This window comes from Cariama cristata, unplaced genomic scaffold, assembly GCF_000690535.1.
Source record: "Cariama cristata isolate BGI_N322 unplaced genomic scaffold, ASM69053v1 scaffold13649, whole genome shotgun sequence".
In the NCBI taxonomy this organism is placed as follows: Eukaryota; Metazoa; Chordata; class Aves; order Cariamiformes; family Cariamidae; genus Cariama; species Cariama cristata.
This window is the reverse complement of record NW_009634119.1, coordinates 59,730-86,579: the sequence shown is the minus strand read 5'-3', so window position 1 is coordinate 86,579 and position 26,850 is coordinate 59,730. Positions and strand designations below refer to the sequence as shown.

Sequence of the window (26,850 nt, the reverse complement as noted above, 5' to 3'; positions counted from 1 at the left end):
AAAGAAGTCTCTGGTTTTGATTTCAGTTTTTAACTGAATCTGACCAACTCTCCTTCAAGTCAGTATGTGTCAACAGATCTATGCTTTTAATTAATCTGCTTTCCCTCCTGTTAACAAAATATTCCATTTATCAAAATTCAACAGCAACTCTCTTCCCTAAACTTTTTCATGTAACACTATTTGGAAGGCTAACAAGCCAATGTGTTTAATTTGCGTGTTCTCTCAGAGAGATTTGGCTCAATTTGGCTCATTCATTCTATTTTGCAAGAAATTCTTAAGTTTTAAACCTTTGTTTTCACTAGGATTTGAAAACACTCACATTTCAAAAAACAACATGTCCAAGATTTGTGTGCTGTCATAATAGGGAACTAGATCTCATCAAACAATAAGTAGGAGATCTGGATAGCAAAGGATCAGTCTGTCTTTAAACCTATTTCTTGGTTAAAAAAAAAATAAATTACATAATCCAGCAATTTTTAAGTTTTCAGTGAACCCATATATTTTGATTAAAATATTATTCAGCAATTACTATTATATTTTTCAGTGCCCCACAGGATCTCTCTAATTGTCACAGAAGTGAAGGGCAAGATGTACAAAGAGATAGATAGAATTTATTTGGCATGCTTTAGTTTACAAGTATCAGCTGAAATGAATGTGTGTAAAGGGATTAATATTTTCTGATGTTTATGAAACATCAAAGGACCGCCAAGTATCTATCATACTTCATTACTGACATACTTGCACTGTCAATGCACAGCATCACTTGAACAGAGATCTAACTTCAGCTAACGGTATTTACATAATTACATTTGATTACTTGACAATTTTAAACATCAAATATCAGTCAGTTACAAAAGCACTGCAATTCTATTTGCCAGGTGGGAACTGGAGTGTTTAAGGGTGAGCCTTTAAAAAGCACATAAGAACTCTGCTGCAAGATACACTAGAAGCCTGGGACAACGTTAGTAACCTCATGACAATCCCAAATGAGCATGGCAATCCTCAGCTCATCCTTTCTCAGCAAAAAGCAAATACCTCAGTGAACCAGCTGTGAAAGAAAACTTTAAATTATTTTGATCAGTGGCTATAGTATTGCTTATCAAGTGGCTAAGATACCTTCAAATGACCACCACTTCCATATGTTTTATTGCAGAAGTCTGGTACTCTCACGGCATTCCCATGTTCCAAGCAGAAAGTGTTTTTTATGCTTCATAATAGACTATTCTCGTCAGCACTTCTTTGGAGATCTCAGCTAACTCATCTTGTATGTCACTTAGCTTGTACAAACTGATAGGATCACAGAAGACATAAAACTCTCTTAATTTCATATTCTAACACTATCATCATATTCTAATACAGATCATACAAAGTAGTACTCACTAGCACACAGCATCTTTATCACTCACACAAATGATCTGTTAACATTTTAAAGTTTCAACATAAAAGTAATTTCCCCTGTGATTCACCCTTACAACACTTATTGTAACTTTACTGAAGAAATGCAAGACTACATTGGGCTTCTTCCCCCTTCTCCCCACCCCCCTGCTTTAGTCCAGAGTGAATGCTAAAAGCAGGGTTTGTAATTATCTTAATAATAAAGGTTCCCAAGTGGAAATGCATTTCCTTTGAAGACTTTATTTCCAAGCCCTTATCACCTGTAATAGAATAAGCCTGGTGGAACAGTTGAATAATGTATTATGCATGCATTCACTTATGCTATGATCTCCAACTGGATGCTTAAAAAGAAGCATGTTTTCTTAAGAAAAACTGATAGTGGAAACATTCATCTGTGTTGAAAGGGCAATGCTATTATTCTGCCCTGTATTGCTTTGTATCTCATGAACTGAATCTATTTCAGGTTCCACTGAAAACGCACAATAAGTCTCTTGACTGAACTGCTAGAAATTCAGGTGGCCCCAGTTCAGATACATGCTGCGCTCTCACACCATTTTCCTTGTATATTTATAAACTTCGAATGTTAAGAGGTCTTTCTTCTCCTTGGAAAGCACTATAATCTTGTAGCAAGTGGATAGCTGCCCCAATCCCAAATGTGTAGGTATGCTCACACCTTTGATGGACTTCATCCTGCAAAGCTTTTATTTCAGTTTATCTTCACTAGGTATGTTGGTGAGTGGATCCTAAATCATGCCCTATTGCACACTGGCATCTGTTTGACTGGTGTCATTGGAAATATTTGGAGGTCTAACTGCCTACTTGTTGCTCATCTGGTATAGGCCTTTGAAAATGTCACAGACTTGAGTATCTGTTGGTGGATTAATCAATTGCCTGCCAACAGTCTCTCTGCTAAAGTTTCACTCTCCCTTCTTTGGTTCTTGCCTCTGGTTTTGGGACATTTTGCTGCTCCACTTTGCCAACGTGACCATTATTCCTCTGCCCCGGAAACAGGTCACAGACCTCAGCGCATAGAAAAGAACAGAGGCAATGAAGCCACCTGAACAGTAACACCTCATACCAGACAACACTGTAACACTTCAAAGCCAGAATATTTCAGCTTCCAGCTGAAATATTTTTCAAAATTTCTTTTCTAGTACTCAATTCTTCAATGACAACAAAAACGGAAGCACTGTGGAAAGCTGTCATTTTTCAATGAAAAGCTTAGTTCAAATGAAACTCTACATCTTTAGCGTGCAGCTTCAGCTAAACAGTTTCAACTAATTCTTCAGCGCTGCTAACTTTTGGGATGAAGCTAAGCCAAACTAAGAGCTTGCCATCATCAAAAGGGAACATTTACTCTCCTTCTTTCCCTTTCCTTCGCCTCTCTAGGTTCTCAGCTGACTTAACCGGGCAGAAAATTAATCCAGCATAGGAAAACTGAAATATGCCTTTATTAAACTAATCCACTCGGGATAATTTTGTTTATTGTGTTTAGGTGTTGGTATCACAGTACTTAATATAAAGGCAGAGAGTAATATTTAATAGATATATTTCCCATCCTTCCTTTGTTTGCTATCAAAGTTATTAAGATAATTCGTACTGCTTTAGTTTCTTCCCAACATTAAATCACTCCACTCATTTGAATTTACAAGTAGTCTGTATTTGAACAAACAACATCTATGTTCCCTACAGGTTACAAGAAGCTGAAGAACAGCTAAAGCATAAGTCTTCTATAGCTGTTCTCTGATTAATCAAATATAGGCCGTGTCAAGCATACTAATGTCTCCTGGATTGTAACCACACAATGGTATACACTATATACATATACTACGTAGTGAGATATGAATATTAGTGCAACTTTTGCCAAGGTGAGAAATGTAAGGCTGCCTTCTATTTTGCTGAACCAGAACAAAGAAAAACAATCATTTGGTGCATAGATGCTTTGATTGCTGCAAATGATCAAAACAGAGGAGGAAGGTTGTCAATGTGTCGACTTAACTACTGTATTGCAATAACCATATGGATAACTGAGTAGTTTCCTCAAAAGATGTAGCAGGATAGATAAATTGTGTATACCTTGTGCTTAAGAACAGAAATAACCTTAAAAAACTCCAAGTCTTCGTTCTGATGTACATAAGCAAGACACGTGAGAAGAGTAAGCGCAAAACAAGAGCTACTTCGGTTAAGTCTGTGATTTGATGCTACAAATCATTTGGTGGTAATCTCACTGCTTCTTCCAACTGTTCAGTCCCACCACTGACAGGTTTCACTGGTGTTAAGCCCTGTGAGTTTCCTGATCTGATTTAGAGTTTAGTTTGACAGACAGTTGGATTTACTCAACTGAGGGCATGGCACAGAAACAGGAATGAGTGGCTTGGACTGCCTTTGAACTCCACAAATCAGTATTGTTGCTAAATGCTTCATATTGTCACACAGCATCTTGTTCCACGTGTCATGGCCCACAGAAAGACCAAAACAAAAAGAGCAAGGCAGACCCACAAGGAATATCAGTGCTTCCTTGCCAGAACTGCAGCACTGGTAAGACTGCCTGCCTAACTGGCTTTAAAATCACTTTAGTCATATTTTTTAATGCTTATTATTTGCAAACACGGGTCTAAATGTGCTTTCAGCTAAGTTATGTATTCCCCAGGTCTACAACCTTACTTAAGTACTTAGATGAGGGAAGGCTCCTACATATGCCTCCATGTAGGAAGGCATACAGGAGAATAGATGGTTAGCTCTGGAAATGAAGTTTTGTGCTCACAGAAAAACCCCAACCCCAATCATGTTAGTAGCCTTGTGAGTACTTCCAAAATCCATGTGTCACTTGCTGGCTACCCAGGATAGATGGGACCAGATGGGACACACAAAGTCACAAGGTCTTGTCTTCTCCTGGATAGGATGAGAATAGTCAGGCAGAAACTAGAAAAAGACTAAGGCAGCAATATTGTTGCAAGAGCTGGCAGTAAGCAAGTGCCTTCTCGCCCTCTTTCTTCTCCTCTCCTCAGTTCTCAGCCCCTGCCTGCAAGTCCTAGATGCTACAGGGTTAGGAAGTTGTCAGGGATGGCAGGAGGAACTGAGCAGCCCTCAGAAGCTAGCACAGAGAGCACTGTATGCCTGATAATACTAGAACTAACCTGTTTTTAAAATGTTTAATTCCTCTACAATAAAGATCGCCTGTTCTCCTATATGCCCTCCCAGCAAGATTTATCTCATCAAATATTTTTTGCCTGTAAAAAGATACAGCCAAGTTACTATTTTTAAACATTTAGATAGCCTTACCTACTTCCTGTTTTAGGTATTTCTTTCCATAGAATTGGCAAGAGAATCTTTAGAAAGCAGGAATTGGGTCCTAAAAGCAGACAAAGAAAAGGACTCTTGCAACCAACAATACGGACACAAAAAGAGCAAATGGGCTTATACACCATCAATTCTTGCACAGTGCAAAGGAACATACATGATATTCTACACAGTCCTGGAGGCTCACAAGTGTAAGAACGGCTCCTACAACTGAACTATAGAAGTTGAGCAAAGTTGAGCTGCTTCTCTTCAGTAGCAGCTCACAGTGGCAGTCTCTAAAACAAGAAGTGGCAGTCATGACACAATTGAAGACTGGCATTGCTTATTTTTAAATTTTTGCTTTGTTTGCAAGTATTAGTCTTAGGTAGTTTTTAAGTACTATTTGAAATAGGTGTAATATCCACCATAAAGTAATCCCTCCTGTTTAGAAAAATTAGATTTTTATTAACTTCAGCTACACAGTGCAAATAAAAACTATGCAATCCTGTTAAACAGTTCTGTGATAGCTTCTTGGGCTGCCTTAGATCCCTCTGAATTTATTAGATACACAGAAGAAAAACAGGACGTACTTTATATGACACTGTTACACAGCTATCTTCAGATCAATTTCTGCAATTCAAGAGTAGCATTAGCAGAATGAGCACTTGAATAAAAACCACACAGAAAGGCTTTTACTCTAAAACATTACCCACTAAATAAATGTGTACGCATGGAAATCTGCACCAATTCCTGTAACACTATGTACAAGAAGTAACACGTGAACGATCATTGTAGTATATTTTTTCAACACTTCTAAAACTCCAGGCTTGGATCTACAGTTTGTAAAGCTTCTGACAGCCTCTGATGTATAGCTCTATGCTCTGCATTGACCATATCAACTAGATGATTTTAACAGTATGGTATCCAGGCAGGAGGAGGGTGGGCAGGGAAGCTTTAAGACAACAGCAGTAAAACATAAAGATTAATTCCTCCACCTTGTGGGTAACTACTGAAACAACAATTTACAGTAGCATCTCATCATTTGCAACCTAGACACATCTTCATCTACCAAATTTCACACATAGATTTCTGCTATACCACAATGAGTAAAACTTAAAAATCTTTGCAATTAACTCCAAGTTGATTTAAGTAATATGCTCTGATTTATTTTTAAAATTCCACAAAAACTTAGAGAATGTCTACTCTTTTGATGCTTATCAGCATCAGTAATCAATTACTCAAGGTTGGTACGCTCTGTTAAAGCATGAAGAATGTCTTAAGAGTGTACAGCAAATAAAGTTAGCTAATGAGGGTTTAAATTTAGAAGAAATGTTTCTCCAGGACTGTCCCCTTGACAAGCCTACTGATACTATTCTAATTTAAAAACAATTGTACAATTGCTCTCCAATATGTTTGTCAGAATGTCATTGTATTAAACTTTCATTTTCTCTTGTTATTTGAATATATACCTTTGAAGACAGGATGAGGTCTAAAGCTGGGTTGCTTAAGTTACTGACTTCAAGATACTTTCTGTGTTGCTTTTATTGATAATTAAACTGCAACAATCCTAAACGATCAGTTGCAGAGGTCTTTTTGGACTCCTTAAGAGCATCTTAGCCCAATGTCACAATAGTTTTTCAAAAGTCAGCAGCAAATTTCTTTCCAGCAGGTAAATGGAAAGCATAGCCAGAGGTGAAAACAACAATAAACACAGGAGGAAGCTTCCTAAGCACAATACAGTCCTCATACATCAACTATGTCAAGGGCAGATTCAGGGCCACATTATTCAGAGCAAAGACTAGGACCTGCACAGCTCAGTGATTTACCTATAAAGCTTTGATTATGTATGAGGATCATATATGATAGGATTTCATGTCATACCTGATGGGGAAAGGTTTCAAACCCCTAGAAGTATGCTACATTATACAGTGTATAAGTAGCTTCCCTACTTTTCAAGTCTTCATTTTGGACAAGCATTTTTCAGAATTATACATCCTTACTGTGCTTACCTTTGATAAACAGCAGAGTCTAGAAACAATGTGGACACACACACAAAATGAACACTGGAATTTGAATGCTGTCGTATTACCAATAAAGAGAATTTTCAGTGTTCCATATGCTGACTCCAGCAAGTATCTGGGAATGGCTCTGCCTCCCTGACTGCAATCCAAACAAAAATTTCTTTTCCTTGTTAAAATTCAACACAGTTATTTTCAAGTAGTGCAGTTAGTCTTCATAACTAGATAGGCTATTTTCCCAGTTATTGGTGAAACAGAATTTGTAGCAGGATTTTAATATATCAAATTAGCTTTTTACCAATTTTTACCTCTAAAGGGTTAGCCAGTTTACAGATTTATCACCATCCTGCTTTAACCTTCCTTCACTCCCAACCCACCATGCCAATATTATGGGGTTCCTCCCACCGCGCTCACCCCTCTTCCCCAATGCAATCTGAAGACTAGATCAGAATAGACGAACATTCTCACTCTAAAATAAATAACAAAGAAAATAAAATTAAAATTATTTTAGAAGTTTACTTGTTGATCTGTAGGAAGGGCGAGGATACAATGAACTGAATCAAGTTTTAAATTCACATGTTCCTTTTGATAAATCAACTCTTTCCTTTTTAGTTATTTCTCCTTTTATATCTAAGCTTTTCCCCTTCAGACAAGTCATGTGACTAGATTAAGCTACCATCTTAGTTGCCAACAAACATCTTGAAAACTCCAAAACAGGAGCAAATTGCAGCACAGAGATAATAAATGCTGAAGTCTGGATATCTGTGTATTTGCATTATTGTTACTGAGTGATTATGCAAATGAGATCCATAATCCAAGGAAGGGAATTGCATTAGGATCATTACTAAACCCAACAATATTCATATACTTGGAACAAATTTTATTTTACATCTAGATGTCTAATAACTTTTTTTTTTTTGCTTTCAATCTGCCCTTCATGTGCTGTGTGGCATCATAACTTTAACTGGTAACTGCCCTCTCACTCAAAAGCATACCTTTGTCCAGGAAATTTTAAGAAAGAGAAAAAAGCTTTGATTTTTCCAATGGAACTTGAAGTTGTGTGCGTTGATTCTCAAATCCCTCCATTTGTTAAGATTTCTCTTGAAGTGGTCAGTCCACTGGCATCTATTCCAAATTAAGTCTTCACACTCAGGTTTGACTAAATGTGACTTTATAAGCTGTTGAAAGAATTATTTTGTCAAACAGATCCTAGCTAGTTTCAAAAGGTTTCACAAGTCAGTTTTCACTTTAAATTAAATCCTTTTTATTTTATTTTTAAATACTCCAAGTGACCCAAGATCCCCTTATATAAATAATCCTTGTTGTCAACCAAAGATCAAGATTAGGATATACCTAGTGTAATCACTGTTACTCTACCATAACAAAAGCATATTTACTGCCAGCAATGAAATAAAAACATTGGTACCTTGATTGTTAAGCTAAATGACTTAATTTATCCCCTCCTTCAACTTCACAATTAATCCCCTCTAAAATTATTTAATCTCTTACTAGTAAAAGACTCCCTATTCAGTGTCAATAATAAACCAAACATTCTTCCAGACTCTAGAAATGTTGAGAAAATGGTTAAACATGATGGTGAAAGGTGTGAAGTCGTTTTGATGGGTGTAATTTAAATTAAATTAACCCAGGAAACACAGAACCTCATGTCTTTGGGGTTTTTTTTTCTTTTTTGGGGGAGAGGGGGGTATTTCAGATTTCTTATTGTGAAAGAACCACAGAACAGCTGGGGTTGGAAGATCTCTCTTGAGATTGCACAGTCTAACCACAGTCTGCTAGAGCAGGTTGTTCAGGATCATGTCAACTCAGGTTGCTAATATATACAAGGATGGAGATTCCACAATCTCAGTGTTTTTAAGAGTGTTGTGCAGTGGTGGTGGTATTTACTTCTTTTAAAAGTTCACTTAAGTAGTTTTAAGTGGTTGGCTTATTGTAATTCTGTAGAGAATGACTGGTAGTGGTAAATACAATGAATATTACGTCCTTTTAAGAGGAAAAAGTCTGAATAAAATCCAATTAATATTTCCATTGAAAGAGACCCTAAAAATCCCTCTGAACCGTTAACAGCAAAAGGGACCAAGCTCACGTAATAAATCAGGAAAGAAGCTGACTGTATTTTCAAAATATAACATTTCAGCATGTGAAGACTTACTAGTCTCCAGATTGGACAGAAATTCAATGAAAATTACCAAAGTAAAACGCTCCCTAAAAAAAGCCCACAGTTAAGTGGAAATGATAGCACCACCCTCTGAAGAACAACATATATCCATTATCCATTCCAAAAGTTCTCATGTCTTTCTCCTCTTTTTTTTTTTAAAGCATTAGATGGTTCTAAAATCGTAAGGAAAAGCATATTAACACGTTATAACATGGAACAGTTTGATTTTATTATCATTTTCTGCTACTGTCCTTGAAAATGGTTACTAGGTTGAGACAGATCTACACTGAGGAAGGACATACGGTTCTCTACCTAGGAAGCAACTGAGCTTGCTGGCTGGGGGAGAGAGGGCATGCCAGAAAGGACTGAGAAAATTTCGGATCCATCCAGGCCTAGTAAAAAAGAAAATGCTTCTGAAGAGCTGGAGAAACCTATGATGATCCAGAAAGCAATAGAGTAACCAAAGCAAAGCAAGGACACAGGCTCAACTTAAATGCTTGGAGTTCTAACTAACAAGCTAGTATTCCATGTCTTACACACAGTAAAACTTGGCTTTTGAGACAGCAAAAGCTTCTGCAAGCTCATTGTAAGGAAAAGTCAAGGAAGGTATCAACGCTTTAGCCAACTTGTGTGCTCAGTAATACTAAACTCTAGAGCTTCACAGAAACAAAATCGTAACACAAAAAAATATCAGAAATCATTTTGCTGCCAGTTTAAAAAAAAAAAAAGCTACAGTGTTTGAAAAAGCTCTTTCACTTTGCATTGCAGCACCTGTTTGAATTTCATCACTAAAGATTGTTTGAAAACACACTCTACCCCAACACCACCTCATTCCTACACATCATCTAAACAGGATTTAATTCTGCAGTTGTTCTTATGCTGGACATACACTTAGGGACTAGACAAGAGACCCTCCTTGTCCCTTAACTCCCTCAGCTAGCACTTCAAGAAGAAGCACCAGTTTAAGGAAAAGAGCAGAAAGAGACCAGGAAAACAAAGTTGCCAGAGTTTGAGAGCAAAACCTAGGTACAGCCAACAGCATTTTCAGCTGGAGAGAATGCAGCAATGCAAAAGGTTGGATAAAAAACAAGAGCAAAGATAGAAGAACACATGGTAAAATGAAACTGAACATGAGGAAAGCACAGGGCAAGCACTGGAAACCTATTGATCCTGAAACATCTGTCTTCATTTAAGCAAGAAATGGAATTCCTTAGCAAATGATCTCTCTCATGTCCTCTTGAGAGCTTGATCCAAGTGATAAAGATCGTTCATTACTTCTTCAGCTGGAATTTTTAGTGCCATCTACCAGTTCAAATTCAGTTAGCAACCCATACTGCAAAAAGACATACATTTCAAAATAAAAAGTTGTCCTATAGAACTCTACTGCTTCTTCAGACTATTTTAAATATGATGCTACTTCATTGTACCTAATCACACATAAAAGTGAGAAAATAAAAATATCTACTGTTTACAATTAAAGCCAGAAAGTATACACATAAAAATGAGGAAGTACAGAATTGAATCAAGACCACTGGAGTCAGAACTGTGTTACCAGAACTGTTTTAAGCTCCAACACTCCACCTCAAAATAGGCACGTGGTACCGTCTAAACATGCAGTGAGAGTAGACTAAAGTGAAATCTATTTTCAACTATGAATTAAGAGGCAGTACACATACAACTATCCCTTACATGCCAGAAACCAAGCTGAAACAAACGCTGTAGAAAGTTCTTCTGCAGTACGCTAATACTCAGATTTTTTTTTCATATAGTGTCAGTGACATGTGGTAAACCAATAGCATATAACATATTCTAGAAGCAACAACATTTAAAATGAGAGCACAAATAAAGGCATATAAAAATTTATTGTCTTTTTCTTTTTTTAAACGCGAGCTTGAAATACATACAACCTAGACAGTCAATTTAGTTAATGTTTGAACAGAGCTTTCTAGAAAATAGGTGATATCACAGAATTAAAGGTTGTCCCACATTTTTTCCATCATAGCAAACTGGATTAATAGCCATGTGCATACAATAGCAATAAAATTATGTCTGCAGATGCTCTCTAAAAGTTCTGTGTTTGGCAGCTTACTTTCAAATGTCTTAAGCTTTCTAGCTTTGGTGAGATCATAGGTACAGGTTAAGAGTACATTTATAGAATCCACCAGCCCTTAAGTATAAAGAGAGTTCAAAAATCTAGGCTTGGTTCTCACGATTGCACCACTTACTGAATAGATCTATGCAAGAATATTGCCATTTTTAATCATGAAGTTCATATCTATAGCTATTATCTAGCACAAAATTAAATAAAACAGAAATCTTTCTTTCAAAGTGAAGTAAGTTGGAAATAGCAAGTTTTCACAAATAAGTATTTGCAAGGACACTTAATATCTTATTCAAGAGTCAAAGACTGACTGCAAGAGCTCTTAGTTCACTGATCACTGAACTCAAATCTGTTTGCTCATATAGTTCTTGACCCAGACAGTTACTTACATATGTGCCTAGTGTTAAGAATGGAACTTGTCTCAATGAAGTTTGTGGGATTACTCGTACCATTAAGAACCAGGCATGTACTTTAAGTGAGCTTAAATATCTTGCTAAACTGAATACTAACAGTCTTCAGGAAGAGAAACTGCAAAAAAAAAATATTGTATCAGAAGTGACTTTTAGCTAAATGAGATGCCACTCTTTCAGTGGAGTAACTATACACTGAAATATGGAAAGCTAATTACTTTGATTCAAGCTTTTGACATACAATGCTGTCTAAAACCAGCATGCTGTTCCTCCTGGAGAAGTCTTTAAGCTACCGCAATACAACCAAAACCATACACATGCACATGACAGGTGAATAATATTTTCCATTTTTAAAGTGCAGATTTTAATTTACAGTATAAGTGTATATTCCAAAGTAAGTATTTCCAGACAACAATAGCTATTTCTTTCATACATATTCATTCTTACATTGCTCCAGTGCATTATTTTCTAATACTAAACAGACAGGTATGAAATTATAGTAGCTAAATTATGTACACTTCTTTCTTAATTTAAAGAGAATGCTGCCTAAAATAAAAGGAATTTTTAATTAGTTTCAATCAGTAACGTAAGTACTTTATTTTGCAAAATGCTAGAGCCACAATTACTACAACCTGTCTGTAAATACTATAGAGTGCAAATCAGATAACCACTTTATTTTAGGATCCATTTACAAGAATGTGAAAAAGTGCAGAAAAGAAAATTTCAGAGTGGGAAAACATTTTAGCAAAAGTTGTAATTTTTAAACTTAAACGTGTATTTTAGAATAGTGAAATCCATAGTTTCAGAAAGAGGCATAGCTTCTTAAAATAAAGTGTTTATGGCTGTTAATTTTGAAGAAATACCTCAAATATTTTATCTTTACTTTCTGCACAATGTTTCTGTGTTGCTTCTAATCAATTTTACAGATAAAATTGCATACCAAAGGTCAAACTCGACAAATCCTGTCATTATCAAGATAGCGTTCGTGGTTTCTTCAACTGCAATGATGCTTGCTTCACCAACTTTTGTTGTTTTCTTGTTGTCTGGGCTTCCTGAATGGCACAACAAATCCTCTGTAAAGCAACATATTGAAAGAAAGAAAATTCAAGCACACAATCTGCAGTATTCTTCCACAAGATGCTACTAAAAATAGCTACTTCAACAAACATTAAAGCCTACATACACACAGGCTAGTTTAAGCTAGATACATAGCTTCTGATTCACATGCACAATATTCAACCCAGAGAAAGCTTTAGTGATGTTGTCAATCTACTCCAATTTTTCAAGCAGTAACATTAACGATGTTATTCACACTTAACTAGATAAACCTTCCTCAGGCAGCACCCCAATACAAGTGATCTAACTTTAAAACAGATAAGCAAATGACATTTCCAATACTATATGCTCTGGAGGTTTTCAAAGTCAGGTCATTTAAAAATCATATCCAGTGCCTACACAGCTGGGAACTACAGCCTGTACTATTAACACACATACATGGTAAAACTGCAGTTAGCCTTTAAATAGCCATTTCACATAATTAATATTCACTAACACAGATGTAGGGATGCATTCCTTCTGTCTTTGCTGAATTTTCAATATTATGGGATCCAAGGTCTCATCAACAAATATACTGATCAAGTACTACAACTTACTAGGTGCATTAATCACCACGTGCCAGCTCTTGACATCCTCAGTTCCTGTTGCTATATATTATGTTTAGCAAAGTTTAAATGTTGTAAGAATAAGGACTTTTGAGAAACTAATCTAATCCAAACTATCTAATAGTTTAAAAAAAACCACCTGAACTGTCTAACATTAAACATATTGTACATTATGTATAAAACGTGTATATGTAATATTAAGATAGTGATATATCTCTAGTCTGAGAAAACTGACGTCAATGTGATATGCATAAATGCCTAGGGGAAAAAACAAAACAAAACAAAACATACTGGGGTAGCTTGGATGGTCACTCCGATTTTACCTGAGTAAATCCAGCATTTAGTGAAAGCTGAAGTGTTTGAAAAGCTTGTGAGGGCTTTTTTATCCATGGTTTCAATAAAAGTAAAACTCATTCATACAGCAAAAAATATTAAAATAAAGAATCAATTAAACCAGATGGACAAATAGCATGCATCAGGGGTACCTGAAGTATTTCAAACATTTATGGATTTCTGATAACTCATGGAGGCTGAGGAAAGATTCAGAGGACTAAAGAAGGACAAACCTGTTTGTTTTTTTTAAGGGAGACAGAAAGAACAAGGAAGCTACAGATAACCTTAACCTGATTTTTAAGACATTTGTTTCATGCACATACAAAAGGGCACCACAGAAGTCTTCACAGAAGTGACAATTATTTGTGAAGCATACTTTCTTTGTGTCTTCTTATCTAATTGGTATAGTTTTACAAGCAGGATCTAAGCAAACAAGGGAGATGCAAAATACTCAAGAAACAGAAATCCATGGTAGGTAAATCGTAGTGTTGCATTTCAGGACAGAAAAATTTATTTTCAATGAACAGATACCAGCATAAACACTAGTAAAGGAACATGCAGTTAGGCAATAACAGAAAAAAAGAGTATTAAACGCAAAGAAGTATCCTTTTAGTGTGGCCTGTGTGTTTTGTACCATGTTCCAGTCTTGGCCATGACACTAAGATACACAGATAAACTAAAAGGATTTAAATTAGTTAACCAAAAGTGTGATTTGGAAGACATGCTGTAAGAAAAAGTTGAAGGAACTTTTTCTTTAGACAAGAGACAGTAAAGAAATAATATAGACTCTTCCAGTAGATAAAAAAGTGCCTCAAAATTATAGTAATTTTTTTTTTCCTTCCTGGTCTAGTCCATTCTTTTAGAAAGCTCAGTCAATTTAACAGAAGTAATTCGGCCCCATTCTGATTCTAGGTGCTGGCTTGCCGTTTACTGGAGCTACAATTTCAAGTGTGCTTCCAGGATGCTGTGGGTCTAATTGATTTCACTTTCGGTATCAGGGAGAACTCCTCTTCTGTCATCACCTGATACAAAACTAAAGTAAGATACATGGTTTCCTAGGTAAATTTTTCTATTGTTGAAGTACTCTGGAATTTATACAAATTGTTAGTTCAGTTTATGTTAGTCAGCTACGAGACCCAACCATCCACAGAACAAAAGGTCCCAAAATAGGTCAGCCTCTCCAGCATCAATATGAACAAATATTTGGAGATAAATGGTAGAAAACCCAGTCGTGGGGAGGGTGGGGGGTGGGAGGAATCTGAGTAAGCCTTTTCACACAAGGTACATTTATTGGGTTAGTCCAGTGATTTTGAAATAATGAGGAGGTAGCAAAATTCAGAGGTATGCTGAATCCTAGAGACTATAATGAACTTAACCTAGTACTGTAGTTATTTGAATTCTTTTCCTTTTTAAAAGTTTTAACATATAAAACATAAGACTATGCAACTCCAACCTTAAATTATTATTGCATACACTCTCTTGAATGCTTTAGACTATCTTGTCTCATCATTCTCCTGGTCAAACTCAGTTTTCAACACGAAGGTATGGTAAACGGTCCTCAGGCACAGCAGCCTATTCTATAACAGGTCTCTGAACATTACCATCCTTTTCACATGCTGAGTTTCAACAACTGTTAACAATATCATAAGGAAAGATGAAAGAAAAAAAAATACCCTTGCGGTAGTTTCATCTTGAAGCTGAACTGTCTTTACACATTCAGGACCTGTACCGTCCTTCCTTTGGAACATCCTTTGATCCTGTTGCAGATGGGTACAAAAATATACTTCAGGTGACTCACAAAACAAGAATGTAGGATCTGATACTTAAATGGCTTGAATGTCAACTTCAGGTTACATTTCAGTGTGGCCTCTGTCCCACCCAACTCATACTTTCAAGAAATCTTGAACGAGCATGTTTGGATCACTGAATAGTGTTAAATAAAAAAAGTTTACATGCTTTTCTTACCAAAACAGTTATTTTTAAAACATCTGCTTCATAGGAGGGGCAGTGTGTAAAGTCTTCAAATAAGTAATCCCACTCTGTTGTTAAATGGCCTATGATTTCCACTTCTTTTACAAAGATCACTCTCCTGTTCAGAAGAAAAAAGTTAATACTCCATTTCTCCTGGGACTAGAAGTTTGCCAGAAAAACAAAACAAAACGAAGAAAAGAAATCTGTTTGAGAAGCCATTTTCTATGTAGATTAAAAGTATCCACTCAGTCACAGTGGAACCGTATTTCCTTATTCAGAGACAATCACTTTGTCCTTAAGACTCACAGATGATCTATGATAACACATAGTATGCGCATGCTAACTTAATTGAAACCCACCCAGCCCAAATCCAAACATTTTACTAGAATTGGATACTAGACGGTCATCAGTTAGTTCAAACCAGTTCCTCAAAGCCAGCCTCTACCAGATGAAGGTAGTCAAATAGCTACATACTAGCTACACAGTGACACGATTAATACGAGACTGATAGATGTTCAGTTGCTACTGTTTACAGTTGCTAGCTAGCTGCCCCTTCAGTTACTTCAAAGCTCCAATGTCAGCTAGCACACTAAGACAAAAACAGGTGGCAATTTTGAATGGAGTTAAACTAGAACTTTTATGCATGTGGAGAAGAATTGGGATAAGGAGAGAAGTGCACATTTATCTGAAGCTGTAAACAACCAAATCACCTAACTATCATTTAAGGACTTTGTCAGTATCTTGAAAAAGTTTATTCAGCTGCAGCATGATTTTTGAGGTGTGCTAGTTATTATAAAACAAACACGGTGGGATGCCTCCCATGGTCTCATGTATAAGCCTATACATACATTCAAGGAAGGTGGAAATTGGTGACGTTTGGGATGTGGAGATCATAACCCATGGGTTTCTTTTCGTTATCTAAATGTATTTAGAAAGTTTTGAGTCCTCAAACTGAGTATCCAAGAGTAGTAACATCTTGAACTCTAAAAATTGTCTGATTAGTTTAATATAAATTTGTACAAAAACTTAAGACTCCATTTAGAGTATCCTTTAACAATATTGTAAACATGTGCATTATCAAAACGTTGGTTTGACCACAAACACTTATCAAAAGCTAATTTGAAAAATTAGAAACGAAGAGGAAAAAAAAGAAAATTTCCCTCCAGTATGATGAAAGGGTCACTGACCTCAGAGTAAATTGTCTTCCTAAATTAGTATCTAGTATTGACATCATTACCATATTACATTTTCCATAATGAAAACAAAATAAGTTATTAAAAAAATGAAGAATAAAATGGATAAGAAAAATATATATGCAGAGAATAGCAATCAGTTCAGACTTAGCCAGATGTCTAATCCCCAAGTTGAAACCAAGACAAGCCCTTAGAAAGCCTTCAAAACTTAATACCTATTGGTAACAATAAGGTTTGCTCTTCTGCCTCTTGGAAGTGCACAGTGGTATCGATAACTCTCTTTTTCCAGCTTTCTGATGTGCAATTTCTGAAACAGAAATAGAAAATAATTTGTGGGCTGTAAAAAGAAAACTTAAAGCAGTGTTTTCAATTCAAAAGCCTTTTAAAAAGTTACCTCACTGAACTGGTTCTTTAAAGACAGGCTCTCACAGTGTTCTCACTCCTGTATCTGATCCATTCCACTCAAAAGGTGGAACATTGACACCGTAGTATCAGATTATTGCTTCAGTTTAATTTCCTTTCTGTGTTACTAATTTTTAGTACTGTTCATTCTCTTACACCCCACACTGCAGACTTGATTTAAGAGCGAAAAGCCTGTAACAGTACCTTTAAAAGGCAGCAGCACATGACCCAGAGGCTTAGAAATAAACTATCAAGTTACAAATACTCAATGCACCTCAAGATCAGGCTTCTGAAGCACTGAAAGGACATGTCCTTTCAACATCCAAAATAAGAAGGTATATGAAAATGTACATCAAATTACTCATCATGTTTCTGTTAGACAACTACAACTCAAGTGACAAACTATGAATACAGAGGTTTCAAAATGAAGTACTGAAGTGCTTCCTAGCTTTTTTTTTTTCACTTCATCAATTTTTTTATTACTTATTTTTCAGATTTCCTATTCTGTACATGCTGTTTACCTGAAACATAATATTATGTAGAGCATGCCACTAGGTTTATAATATTCCACCACCAAAGAGCAGGACAGAAGACAGTCTCAGTCATCCCTAAATCAAGCTCACAGTAACACTGGCTTAAAGGCAACAAGATTCACAGAGTGACACATCAACATATTTGTGGGAAATGGATACACATCAAAACATCATGTAGAAAAGCACAAATTTGTGAAACGCATAATGTACTACCAACGGGTACCCACCCTCAAATTAGATATGAGAATAAACCTATGCCAACTACTGGCTCTCCTGCTCTGAATTTGTCAGAAAGCAGGCAATCTGTTTCTGTCCACCCTACTTTGCCACCTGCTTGATTAACTAAAATAACACATTAGCTATGTGTTACAGGTAAATGTACTTGGGTTACTAGTTTGAATGAACGTTAGTTTTCAGGACAGAAGTGGTCTACTAAAATTAAATACACGTTTTCTGTTATAGTCCTGTATAGATTTACTAGCTATAAGGTTGCTAGAATTCACATTCCAACTGTAATTGTCATGTACATGGTAAATATGTAATTGTTACTAAAAAACCTTATCTGTACACAGCTTGTATTAAGTGCAGAGATCATGAATTCTCTGGGTAGCAAACCTACCACATTAACAGTGTCATATCACACACATCTTATCTAAAACCAACTACCAGCAGAACACTCCAATAGAAAGCCCCTAAAATACCCATGCTTACCCTCTTCTTTGGGGAAGCTGTACATTGTTACATTTAAAGATGAAAACTCTTAGCATGAAAAAACTGAAACAAAGAATATACACATCAGGTTTAAAGCTAGTTCTGCGTTTACTTTGGACTGAAATGCTAAGTATAGTTCTAATATGCAATGCATACATTCCTATACCTCAATCATCTCATGTCTCTGAACCTGCAAATCAAAGTGCCACTCTTGTTGGAAGTCTGTGAAGTTATTCATAAGCAACTTGATAATGTTTAGAAGCTAGCAATACTGGTAGTAGTAGAGCAGTTGGACTATACAGTCTCAACCTTGGAAACCAGTGTTGGAAAGAGGATTTGCCCCAAGACTCACACCAGTGAAAGCACCTGGATCCCGTTTATACTCAAGAGGCTTCTAACAAACACAGGGCTCGAGCACAGTGGTCACAAAAGCCTGGTCAGAGTCACTTTGTTACTTTCTCTGACAACTATGAGCTCTTCGTATTTAAAAATTACAATGATCATCAAGAGAGGATTTTACAGAAACTCCAGTTACTACAGTCTTCCTAGGTCACAAAATAAAACTTACCATTTATTGCTAAGACCAAGAGCTTTCAACTATGACCACAGAGAAACCAACTCAGATGTTGAAATTTAACCTATGGTACACACATCTCAAACATCTGCTCTGCCATCTACCACCAAGAACATTAAATCAGTGCAAAAGATCTTCACAAAAATACACATTCCACTTGTAAATAATGCTTAATTAGTAAAAATTAGCAGAGACAGCTATATAGGCATAATGTTATTGCATGTTAGCTTTGTACTCTCTAAGCCAATACAACCACCTTTTTTAGCAATCTGTTTTAATGGAAAATGTGCAGCTCCTTCAGGAACATGAGGAAACATAAGGAAGAAGGAAGGCCATACACGCTCTGCCTGGATGTGGAATGCATGCACCTCAGATCAGTGTTCAGCAACTGCCTGCAACTGGATGCCCCAAAAATGGTTTGATGTTCTTCACAGCAAAATGAGGCAACCTTCAGTTCATTTTACAGCTGTTACTGTGGAATTCAGCCTCTGTATAACAGTAAATTTCTCAAGTTGTTTCTGAAAAACTAGTGAGAAAAAATTAAGGAGGGAGGCCTAACAATTCGGTATGTTTTTAGTTACTCATTGTAAAGATACATTTCCTTCTGTATTTCCATAGCTAGATCTATAAAACTGGTAAGATGACAACAGAAGCTAAACTTGATTCCACATTTGTCAGTCTATGATTAACCACGCAGACTAAGAAGTTTAAGTAACCAAAATGGAAAGATCTTTTGTCAACTCAGCTTACGTCAGAATCAATTAAAAGAGGCTTCAACATTTATTGATATTTGCATTTTATTTTCATATATTTTAAAGTTCAACAAAGCATCATCATACATTGCGACCAACCCCCAAAATCCTTTAAGCTTAAAAGTGGATTAATATTTAAGAGTTTAAATCAACATCATAGTATTTTCCTGGATTTGCTCCCTAGTTTTGAAAAACATTTTAACTCAGCATTTTTCAGCAATCAAAAATATAGGGTCCACATCTTCTGTAAAAAACTATCACTTTCTGACCATCCTAAAAATTTCTGAAACTTTAAAACATGCAAAAGGAAAAAAAAAATGCCAGAAAGACTCATTATCTCAAAGTCTCTTCAAAACATCATAAGATAGATGGCAGCATATGACTAAGATCAAAATATGAACTCACCTTTTGTATCTGAACCATAGCTATTTTAAGAACAAGTAAAAATTAAAGAAATACAAAACTCATCACCATGTAAGACTGCAATTCAAATGCTGCAATCCATATTCTGGATCCTTTTGTTCAATATGCAGAACAGAGACATGCCACATATTTAAACAGATTTATTCATAAGCATGTTCCTCTATTTAAACTCAAAGCTTTGGAGAGAAGACTGTTTCTCATAATTTCAGAAACAATCCCGATAGTATTTTTAGATTTTAGATGCAATATGTTAGTAAAGTAAGAGTTCCCACTGAGCTCTGTGCCTAAGAGATGCAATATTTCTCAGAGCTATTCTCAATACACCTGATAGACGTCAGCACAATACTGGTGGCATTATGTAAAAAAGGGGGTTGCACTTGATGCAAATTACTCCATGATCTGCACACCCTTAAAATTCAGGCATCTTTATCAAAAGCTTTTATTTTTATGAGAATATTAGAGCACTTTAAAGAAGTTCAACTCATTCTTATTTTACAGAGAAATGAAAGAACCAGTGCAAATTTACACAGCAGAACACTGACTCAACCAGAAATACAATCTGCAGTTTCTAGCATAGTATTCTCTCTGCCACACAACACTGTCTTACCACAATGTCTCAATTATTCATGAAGTGTTCTGCATTCTTTATAAAGCCTCATGCTTTAACTGGGAAATGAAACAAAATAACTCCGTAGACATTGAATAATGTATGAATTGCGTCATGTCAGACCCTAAGTGCTGGGGTTAGAAGACAGTCTCCTCACCAGAGCAGGCAGCCATACTTGCATACCAAGGGCAAAGACTAACAAAGCCAGAAGCATTCATTACCTGTTCTAGCAAATCTCATCAACTGCAAACAGTCCTCATAAAAAGATTAAAACTCTTGAGAACTTATTCCTTGGAAAACAATTCTCCTAGAGTTGCCCTATTTGTTCTTTGATTTATCCAGCTATACATACTTGTGAGAGTCGGTCCGATGTTGGCCCGAAAGAACAGTAATGTCTCAACATCGTCGTTAGAAACTTGGAGATGATACAAGGACGCCAATACCCAAAGAGGGAGGACTGCCTGGTACAGAGAGCAGTGTACTGTTCTCCACTACCTGGGACTGAAGGTAACGGCTGTCAAGGAAGATGGAATACTGTTCTCCACTACCTGGGACTGAAAGTAATGGTCGAGATAAAACCACATTCCATCTGTCAAAGAAGATGGATCTCACCTGCTGTCTCAGTAACAGGTAAGAAAATTTGAACCTTAGGTGAACTTTCCTCATTATAATATGAAAAACACACCTCCTAGCCGAAGGCTACCCGCCTCCAAGGCAAACCACGCCTAAGACACTCCTCCTTGAGGATGCGCAAAAGCCTTGCTCGGGGAGGTGGAGGGAAGGCGGAGGTTGGCAGCAGTCCATGGGACAGAGGAGGGGGCAAGGTGTGTTGCTCAGCATAAAAGATGCTCCTTGACAACCAAAGTTTGGAAGCTTTCCCCATGGGAGATCACGACGATTGGAAGGACTGACGGGATGCCGCCGGACCTGGGACCATAGGGATGCCTTGGACCCATGGTGGTAGCTATAATTCTCTCCCTCTCTCCTTTTACTTTACCTTTTCTTTCCCTCTTCACTCTTTTTACATATCGCACACCACTTTACGGGCAACATAATAAAGTTACACTGATTGATTGAAACAAAACCCCTTTGGCATTTTCACCTTTGTTTTTTGCATTTCAAGACCGGAGTTTAACGAACCATCACGAGTCCATTACTGAGTGGACCGTGACAACACTGTGCCTTTTTGTTTAACAAAACGCATTCTGCACTACTAAGCCTCACTGCATGAGCTAGAGACATGGCCTCTGCAAGACGTCAAATACGACTTTCCAGGTTTTGAATTCACTGAGCAGATCCCTACACATTAGATCAACAACTTCTGGGAAAATGCACTGCATAAACAAGTTTACACAAGTGAACTGATCTACTCCATCTGGCTTCTGTCCTCATTCTGCACAAAATCTTCTGAGTGGAAAAAAGTAACTTGTCTTTTAAGACCTACATATATGCTCCCCCTAAGCCAAGGTCTAATGACTACCAATATCTGTATTTTACATACAAGTAAGTATTTAAATGAAACTTTTTTTTGTGCAACCACTGGATAGTATTGAGAAATCAGTTCCTTAAGGTAACCTTACAAGGTTTCAACCCTGTAAGGCATATTTATTTTAAAGGGACATATGCATTAAAGTTAGCTAAAATAGATGAGAGTGTGGGGGTTCTGGTGAAACTACTTGGAACATTGGTTCAAAACTGGTTCTGAAAATTAACAACACTAGTACCTATAAGTTGAGTTATTTGTGATTAAATTTGTAAATGCATATAAAACCGACTTCTGACTCATCTTCCTTGTTAAATATCTTATTTCTTGTAAAGAAACTATCCCCCTCTTGCTTTTAATTTACAGTAGAAAACAAAACCTTCCCAACACTAACCTCTAGCATAATCATCGAAATCAGTTAGTTAAAACAAAAAAAGACCCAACTGCTCAATTAACTGACTTCTGAAAGGAAAATCTGTATTTAGTGAACTATACAGAAGATTCATTCTTGTTTAGTACACAATTCTAATCAACACCATTTAGATCTAAAAAAATACAAATATTAGATGTGCAGGAACTGCATAATATCCAGTTTTCAGTGTTAATTGTGCTAACCTTTTCCTTTTTGATAGATGGAAAAAAATCTAATGCAAAAAATAAAAAAAATTTTTTAAAAAAAATCACACTATATGAAGAAATTTGGTCTGCTTAGTATATCACAATGATTTAATTTCATTTAATCAGATAAAATAAAAATTCACTGAATGCTTTTTTTAAAAAAAATTTTAAATTCAATAAGCTATTGACCACTAAATTCTAAAAAGGCATTAGCAGCAGAGAGATGTCTCTGCTCAATTGTTTTCATGTATGGTACGCAAACAATTTGCTCTGAGAACAGCTTCTTAAGCTTAGCTTGTTATTTTATGAGGTGTTGTATTAGAAATTAAATTTATGGCATCACTTAATTCAGAAATATATTTTATATATATATGTAAAATGTAAACTTTCAGCCGTTAACATGAATTAAGTTATATTGAACAGCAAAGTCCCAGAAGATTCTGTGAATGAAGCCAGAGTCAATTGAGCTGGCTATATTTTTTAATTGATAAAATTTCATAAAGTAGTAGTAGTAACTTGAAGAGACAGTGGTTCATCTGATGTACAAATGACAGGTCTATGGTAAATTATAGAAACCACAAACCACAAGTTTTCTTAGCATTCATATGGAAACAGTATTTCTATATCATGAAATCATAAGCATTTTCACAAAAGAAAATTCCATTCAATATCACTATTTTAAATTTTGTACAAGTATCAAAACATTGCTTTCTCCCTTCATCCACAGCCCTAGCTCTAAGAGAACACTAATAAATGAACTCAGCCTCTACCCTACCATGATTTTTCTTTCAAGTGCCTTCCATTGTTGCCACTCATAAGGAGCTAAGCATCCTTAGAAAAACAAATATACAGGAAACAAACCCTCCCTGTGTCTCTCATCTTACTCATTCATCTAATCTTACTGAAGATGGTTATTCAAGTTTGTTTGTTTTCTTAGCCTGGACAAAAGGAAATACTATTTTATTCAACTGCTACACAGAAAAGATATGAATGAGGGTGAGAGTTCAATGCGATCATGCCCTTAATCTAAGTACTTAAGGCAGATAAAAGACCACGATGGAAATAGAGAAGAAATATGGAAAACGTTTACTCCATTATTCCAGTTCTTGCTGCGTATGCCAGGAGAAAAAGAGAAAGAAGAGAAATATTAGAAAAAGAATAGGAAATAAGGATTAAAAGAACATCTAGAAGGAAGCAGCAATTATGCAAGTTTTGGTCTTAAAATGTTAATGTAGATACTTAACTTTTTAGCAATAAAATAAGCATTTTAAAGGTAAGTTTTAAGAATGTGGAGGCTCAAATACAAATTAACCAAATTCTGATTATCTAGGACTTTAAAACAGCTGTTATCCATCCTCCGTATGTTAGTCACATCCAGATGTGGAGGCAGGCTAAATGTCCATACAATGCCTGTAGCTATGACATACTGCTATCAAGAACACATAAGGAAATACCAAAAGGGGTATTTTGAGAAGCCACGCAGTTTTTTTCAACTGCTGATACCACAAAAAACCAAAACCAAAAAAAACCCCCACACACAACAAACCACACCACAACCCCTGGAATTTCAGTAGTTGTATTATATGCCAAACAATTCAAGCTCTATTCATCCTATTTAAAAGTTGCTGAGTTTGTAAACCAACCTCAGCTGCTAAGCAAAACATTAGAACTGAGTATCAAAATGTTTTCATTTCCACATGTTCAAATGTTAATCCTACTAATTCTTAATCCTGCCACCTCCTTCCAGAGTATGAGATAAGCAATTACAGAACATAACATGCAGAAGGTCATTTAACAGCAATGCTGCAGTTTTCTTGTCGCATTCAGCTTACTGCAAGCATTAGGTGTTCTCCGCTATACAAGCTTGCCTTATGAAATAGACTGGGACACATTTTTACTACAGATAATGACTGCCACAGATCCCTGACCGCTTTTTTGTAACATAATCCTTTACGGAATCCTGGAAGTTAGAGAATTTTAATTGTATTTACAATGTAAGTCATACCTCAAATAAATCATAACCCTCAGCTTCCACTCTATCATACGGCCGGATGATGCCATCTTCATGAATGAAACGTGGAGGACGGAGATTAGACACTTCTTCAGTTGATTCCGCCACCCTGCCATGGACAGTGGAACAGTATTCTAGTAAGCCTACTACAATTCCAAGTTTCACCAATATATCTTTAAAAAGTCACCCTTTCACTTGCCACATATCCCACTTACACCTCCTGGGTACCCTACAGATGTAAACAGTAAAGACACATTGCTAGTAATAAATCCAAAGTAACGTTACCCAATTAGACACCTACAGAATAACCTGGAGAAGTTTACTCCCAACTGTGGATAATTTACTAAGGGTTCTTATGTTTATTAACGCACTTTCCAAAGAGATCTCCTTGAAACACAAGAAGTCCCTGATGTGCACTGCTAACCAAATTTCAAACTGGCAAGTTTTTCTCTGAAAATTTCAATGGTCTATTTTTTACAGCAAGTTTAAATGACATTTAGATATTTGGATTCAGCAGTACACAAGTCTACCTCAAAAGTAAAATTTACACAAGATCTTTTAATTACTTTCTGATCAGGAAGGGATTGAAAGGAGAAAATGGACTAGTTATCATCTACCTGAACTACAACACTGCAAGATGTATTCTGAAGCAGCAGTTTCCAGAGATCATCATAAAAAAAACCATTCACTACAGGCTACTAGACATCTCTCAACCCCATACATCCTACTGCATATTGTATTTAACACAAATAATTGTGTCACTACTGGACCACTGTACCACCTGGTAGCCAACACAGGGACAGTACTTCAAAACTTCCTCTTGACATTTTACCTTTGAATTCCCTGGAAGGTACTGCTTGCCATATCTATGATGCCACCTGTTGGGCGGGCTACCACTCCTACAAGCCCCTTTCCAATTCCTTTAAAGAATCCAGCTGCACCTTCTTTTTTAGCCCCTTTAAAGAACGGGAACAGAAAAAGAAATCGTTTTAATGATCTACATGAAGATGTTAACCACTCAAACCGTTACTGCTCCAGGCTGCTGTTTTGTATTGGAAACAGCCCACAGCAATTGATTACATACAATCCATTTATTAAAAAAAATTCTCTATTAAAAAAAAAAAAAAAATCACACATTGCTTCCTTGTCTGTTCAGACATGTTACTGTTCACTTAACACCTTACCAGCCTCCAAAGCCAGCATAACTGAGGTGTTAACTAGATTCTTCTTCTTACACTTTCAGTCTGGACTGCAGGCCAATATATAGTTTTTACAGGTTGATAGTAATAACAAAATAATCTGAAGACTCTAAGATGCACAAGTGGTAATGGAAGTTCACTATTTCTCTCTCAAAATTACATGTTTCTGGTGATAAGTAACTATGGAAGAAGCAAGACAGTGTTTAGAAAATGTGTGGTCATCCACCAATGAGAGAAGGATTACACCTCAAAGTATCTGCCAATAATCTATACAATACAACACAGTAACAATTAACTTCCAACATTTAAATCACTTTGACATGAATTTTACTAAGAGGCATTTTATCTTAGATTTTGTCATCACCTATCACATATTGATAAAGTGAGTTTTCACAAAAACAAATACTGATCTCAGGCATAAAACCAAATTTGCTTTTTAAGATTTCTACAACATTTGGAGTCCCCCAAAATTTTTTTCTATTGTTGCTTTTTAATGTAATATTTTTAGTATCTTTATTCTGGCTTTAAACAATAAATTGGGTACTACAGTAGGCCTAACAAAATACATCACGAAGACAACCATTCCTGAATTCATACAAAGGCTGAAAAGGTGGTAAGCCAGTAACAGCTATAAATATATTTGAGTTAATCATCATATAAGGTCACATTTGAACTAGAAATATAAAAATAATCTTGCTACGCATTAGCATTACTACCCTTAAGACTGATATTTCTCAAAATTACAAATTAAATTGTAAAGTATTGGGAAACCATTTCAGCAGTACAGTGCAAACTTAGTGCTTACCTTCTACAGGTTTAGTGATTATGCCTGTCACACCTCCAACAACACCCTAAGACGAAGAAGATAATTAGGTTCCTACTTAGAAACAAGAATGCTATAGTCTAACTGGGTAACCAGTTGTGTCACATCCTTCATTTTAAAACCTCATAATGAAGTTCAATATCGGAAACACTGTTTGGCTGGTGTGTTTTTTTTTTT

General features: G+C 36.2%; 1 protein-coding gene across 1 annotated transcript in view; it reads right to left on the bottom strand.

The window, feature by feature from the left end:
• Positions 1–12,350: 12,350 nt before the first annotated feature.
• VPS13C (vacuolar protein sorting 13 homolog C (S. cerevisiae)) overlaps positions 12,351–26,850 on the bottom strand; it is a gene marked incomplete at its 5' end in the record, with an annotated part of 73,792 nt that continues 59,292 nt past the window's right edge. Inside the window, 7 exons of the mRNA XM_009707048.1 lie at positions 12,351–12,452; positions 15,047–15,130; positions 15,339–15,462; positions 16,753–16,844; positions 24,646–24,760; positions 25,484–25,607; positions 26,656–26,701. Of these exons, the coding sequence (XP_009705350.1) occupies positions 12,351–12,452; positions 15,047–15,130; positions 15,339–15,462; positions 16,753–16,844; positions 24,646–24,760; positions 25,484–25,607; positions 26,656–26,701 (687 nt within the window). The remainder of the gene's footprint in view (positions 12,453–15,046; positions 15,131–15,338; positions 15,463–16,752; positions 16,845–24,645; positions 24,761–25,483; positions 25,608–26,655; positions 26,702–26,850) is intronic.